Genomic DNA, 5,390 nt, shown 5'->3' with positions numbered 1-5,390 from the left:
TCCCTACAGTTTGGTCCTTTCTCCACCATTTTATGTAACTCTCAAATTATTTTTTTAAGCATCTATGGTAGAAGTGTTTAGTCCTTTCAAAGTTGCTAAAAAAACATATTCTGTTACTCTGAGGAGCCTGATACTGCTCATGTCTGATACTGACAAGCATTCTGACACTCCCAGCGACCCTGGCTCTGAACCACACATCTGAATTCTCTCCTAAAATCCAAGTCTAGGCCAAGCACAGCCGGAGTGTGTGGTTCTAATAGGGACTACTTTATTTCCTTCCCACTGGTGTTCCAGCAGACTCCGGTGGTACCTGAGTAATGGGCCACCTGGAGGTGCTCCTCTGAGCCCTGAAACATTTCCCTGTGAGAGGCAGTGACTATGATAAAGATCTGAATGGTTTGTTTCTTGCTTGTTTGCACCAGGCACAAGTGCTAACCATGTGCGTTTTCTTATTTAGTATTTGACCCAATAGACAGTGTGTTCTAGATGGGAAAATTCATTTTGTATGCCTCAATGATATACAGTGAATATACAGTTAAAAAGAATAAATAAAAATATAAAAAATATTTTTAGAAGTTCTTTTTGATCATACTGTTGTTGCTACAGCAGTAGAACTGTCATAGTAGTAGTAGTGTTATTATCACCCCGATTTTATAGAGCAAGAAACGGAATCAGAAAGGTTTTGTCACTTGCCAAGGATCACACAGCATAAACTATAGAGCCGACCTGTGAACCTAGGCCTGTCTGAATCCCAGCATCCAAAAGTCTCAGTGCTTAATCATTATCCTGGAGGCACTTCTCAACTCCCAATGAGAAACTTGGGTAGACTTTCTGATCCCTGGCTTCACTCTAGCCAGATGTCCTCTTATTCAGAAATGACTTGGACTTGGCCTCATTACTTGTTCAGTTCCCACTGGCTTTGCCTACAACAAGATGCCTATGCTAAGTTGCCTTCCCCAGGTATTTGGAGAAAGGCTGGGTTCTCAAGCCTGCTGTCCCATGGCCACCAAGATACAGGCAGTTCATACTCAAAGATCCTAAGAGAATTAGAGCTGAAAGTGATGGACCTAGGAGCTTCTCCTGTTGAACTCCCTCATTTCACAGATAAGGTCCTCAAAACCCAGTGGGAGAAGAGGACTTGCCGAAGGTGACAGTGTGACAGTGGCAGAGTAAAATCTAGGACCCTAATGCCCTTACCAATATCATTTTCAGAGTACAATAGAATAGAATAGATCCTGCTGTAAGAAAATATCTGAGGGGTGTGGTCCTGGGCATAAACAACAATGCACGGATTGGTTATGGCTGCAGATTTAACATGTTGTTTATGTCCTTGAAGAGCTATTGTAGTTGGGAGGTTGGCCTAGACTAGAGCAAGCCAGACCATGGAAACTGATAGGACATTTAAGCAAAGACATTGGGTCAGACGGAAGCCAGATAGCTGTTAGAGACGAGAGGAGGGAGGGATGCTAAAAGGCCGGGGAAAGAAAGGTAATCGCCTTGGCTGTTGGCTCAATGCCAGCCTGGGGCTGTACCACCTCTCAGACTCCATTATCTTCTCCTTTGTCCCACAGTTTAGGATGTTCTTTTCAATATGGCTCCAGACCCCCATTGATACCATTTGCTTTCTCTGTGTGTGTGTGTTTAAATTATGTCACAGAAAAAATCGAACTCCCAAACAGCACCAGCACAGATGTTGACATGACACCACCTGGTGATGCTTCAGAACCTGTTCAAAATGGAAATCTCTCCCACAACATTGAAGCAGCAGAAGCCCAGGTATGAGTTTTTTCCATTACTCCTCTTGGCTGCTTTTCCTACTGACATCCTAGCCTAGAGCACAGACCCTGTCTTCACCTTGGAGGCCCCAGCTCCTAGAATGGGTGGGCACCGAGTTGGGTCTTATTCATCCTCGTGTGGCTTTCCCAATACCATCCCAGACCTCACGTGTATCAAGCTCTACATTCACTGGATGAACACACATATTCCCTAAATCTCTGTTTCTCAGGGTAAGGCTGGAGGACCTAGATATCAGAATCACCTGGGGGTGTAAATGCGGATCCCTGGGCCATCTCCCAGATCTGATGACACAGGATATCTGGGAAGCAGCACCCAAGAATTCACGTTTTTAACTAGCTTCCTAGGTGATTCTTAACGTATGATAAAATGTGGTAGTTGCTAAAGCCTAATCCTTTCTCTGTGCCCTTTAAGGTCGAGTTAGGTAACAGAGAAACCACAGCCGTTACCTCAGGGAGCCCTCCTGGGTCTTCCCTTTCCCTGTGATAGAAGCTAACACTCTCTGGCTCAACCCACTCTCTCAACCCTCTCTTTGTTTAATGTTCCTATCAACTGAACTCTTTGACCTAGCAGCTGTAATGCCTACCATTCTCAAGCACCCACTATGTGCCACAGAATTGGTACTAGGCACTTTACATGAGTCTCCCCCTTTAACCCTCACCACTGAAGGTGTAAGCATTAATCCCCCACTTCATAGTTGAGGAAGCTGGAGTTCAGTGAGCTGAAGGAGTTAATGAAGATTACCTAACTTATACATGGGAGAGCTAAGACTTGATCTCAGGACTGTCTAAAAACAGAGCCTGACTATTTCCACCACACAACTCCCTCTAGACCACAGTTGCTTGGAAGGTGAGTGTACTGGTGGTGCTTGTTAGATTTCTCATCCTGATTGAGCCTCTCATCCTGATCATGCAAATCAGAATTTTTAAGGCACAAAGCTCCAAGCTTACATTGTAATCAGGCATCTAGGTCAGGGCCTCTCAAACTTTAATGTGCTTGCAGAGTCCCTACAGGGGGGATGGGGTAGGGTAGGCAGTATTCAAATATAGATTTTGGTTGGTCAGATCTGGAGTGGGACCCAAAATCTAAATCTCTAACGAGCAACCAGTAATGATGATGCTGGTCCGAGGACCACACTTTGAATAGCACTGCCTGTGATTTAGAACTCACTCTCACCAGAATCTTCCTGATGAGCTAGAAACTCCTATGGTGCCCACAGATAGAAAGCAGGCTACAGCTGATAGATTCCAGCACCCTCTTCTTTATGCCTGGAAATACTCTGCAATAGAGTGATTCTGCACTTCTTAGAGGAAAAGGTTATTGTGGCCTGGTGCCCTTATTCCCTGATAGAACTTACTTATTGCTTTGCTATGGAAAATTCTTTCTTTAAAGGAAAGGATAATGAGGCTGCAGGTCCTTCTGCCCTTGTCTCCTCTGCCTTCTAGGTGCTTCACCTTCCTGCCCAGAGCTCCGTATTTCCTTCACATTAGCTCAAGAGCGAGCTGGCAGAGCGGCTTATGTCCACATGGCTAAGCAGCATGTGGCAGCAGGAGGCAGGCCCCCAAGGACATCTGGCTGCCCTTGGGGATGGCACAGTCACAGGTGTGCAGAGGGCAGCCTCATCACAGTGCCCCTCCATCTGACTGGCAGAGGGACATCGGTGTCCCCATGAGGGAGGACCTTGCTGCGTTGGGGGGGGGGGGGGGGGGGTCCCTGCAGACCCCTCTCTGAGCAGAGCTGCTCCCCTGTTTTCAAGGCAGGAAAACAGGACGGATCTGAGCACCTCCCTGCTATGCTTATAGCTGGAGAGCAAATGGGACTTCACAGAGGTACCCACCACAGCTGGCTGCAGGACCACCTGCTGCTAAATTCCAGGTGGTGGGGGAGGGGCCGGCTACCTAGCCTCACTGAGCTTTAGTTTTTAATCTGTAAAGTAAGGATAATAATAAGAGTGCCTGCCTCACTGCAGTCATTATGAGGGTTGAAGCACTTAGCACAGAGCTAGGTGCTAGATGTCTGACTATGTACCAGTACTGGCCATTTACCCACCATTCAGCGATCCTTCTCTGAGGGAGCTTATCATAGGGAAAATGAAAAGGACTTTTATATAGGGTTGGGGGCTTATCCAGGGTCTAAATAAATATGCATTTGTGGTATGTAAGTAATTGCTACCCAGTTTGATCAAGTTGTCTATACAAAGTGTTCTGGGCGCACATTTCTTCTTGCCAGAGGGAGAAATTGACCCTTACTAGGGGAGGTGTCAAAATCACGGAAGAAGTAACATTAGTGCTGAGTATTGATGAGTAATTAGGATTTTTTTTTTTTTTTTTTTGGAGAGGTTTTTGCTATAGGGCACATACATTTGCCAGAAAGAGACAGAAAGTGAGAAATCACCCCCCAGGGGGGGATGGCCATGCTGCAATCCTTCTCCTCCACCCTCCTCTCAAGATCTTGGGCATGCACGCACACACACACTCACCCAGTGTGAGTTTAAGCCACTGCATCCAGGACTCGAACTGTGGTTGACTACGTGGGAGTCCAGTGACATAGCCATTGTTCCAACTGCTGGTCCCAGGAATTTTTTGCGCAGAGAAGGAATAAGTAACTGAATTGACAACAAATGCAAAGACATAAAATCTAAAGAGGGCAATTCATGTTTAGTGTTTGGTGAGAAAGACAGGAGAACTGGAGACCAGCAGATGCTGTAATGGTTATGTCACTGGACTCCCATGTAGTTGACCTCAGTTCAAGTCCCAGATCTAGCAGCTTAAAACTCACACCAGATGTGTGTGTGTGTGTGTGTGTGTGTGTGTGTGCCCCAAGATCCCAAGAAGAGACTGGAGGAGAAGGGATCACAGCATGGCCATCCTCCGGGTAGCGGGGGGGCAACTTCTAACTTCCTGTCTCTCTGGCAAGCACACACACCCTATAACAAAAATCTCTCTCAAAAAAAAAAAAAAAAAAAAAGACAAGAGAATGATGATTAAAATATAAGATGAAGAGGAAGAAGAGATGACCAGAAAAGGTAAATGGGCTTGAAATTCTTCCACTGTTCATCTGAACAGAAAATGTTTATCGTTGATCTATGTCAGATGACATACTGGTGGCTGAAGAGGTCCACGTGTTCTAGCAGAGCAGAGACTAAATGAAAACCAATATGAGCACAGACGGCCGCAGGTCCAGGAAAAAAAAAAAAAGCAAGGGGATGAAAAAAATTAAGCAGGTGAGCAACAGGCCTCAATAGGTTAAGAGACAGGGGAAGACCTCACTAAGGAAGTGGTGCTTCAACTAAGACTGAGCTTTAGAAGGGAGCCTGTCAGGAAACAGCTCCCACTAAGGCAGAAATACACTTGGCTTGCTGAGAAACAGAAAAATGACTGTGGGTGGAAAGGGAGCGTTGAGGTCAGAGAGGAGAGCCCACCAGAGCTGGAGGGTATGTAGACTACCCAGGGAAGCTGGTTTCCTCTTAGACAAGCAGCAAGCCGTCGGAGGGTCCCAGATGAGGTCTGCACTTATGAAAGATCCCTGGGGCTACAGTGTAGGGATTGGATTTCCAGAAAGGAGGATATGAAACAACAGTGTGACCAAGTTACTGT

The 5,390-nt window shown here is 46.0% G+C and overlaps 1 protein-coding gene across 5 annotated transcripts in view; it reads left to right on the top strand.

The window, feature by feature from the left end:
• The window catches only part of SLC24A2 (solute carrier family 24 member 2), a 289,619-nt gene that overhangs the window by 230,277 nt on the left and 53,952 nt on the right, over nt 1–5,390 (top strand). For all 5 annotated transcript variants that reach the window (XM_006140326.3, XM_006140327.3, XM_006140323.3 and 2 more), the window contains one exon: nt 1,658–1,776. In XM_006140326.3, the coding sequence (XP_006140388.1) occupies nt 1,658–1,776 (119 nt within the window). The remainder of the gene's footprint in view (nt 1–1,657; nt 1,777–5,390) is intronic.

Source organism: Tupaia chinensis, unplaced genomic scaffold (genome assembly GCF_000334495.1).
Source record: "Tupaia chinensis unplaced genomic scaffold, TupChi_1.0 Scaffold000029_1, whole genome shotgun sequence".
Classification (NCBI taxonomy): Eukaryota; Metazoa; Chordata; class Mammalia; order Scandentia; family Tupaiidae; genus Tupaia; species Tupaia belangeri.
This window is presented reverse-complemented; position numbering and strand designations above follow the sequence as displayed.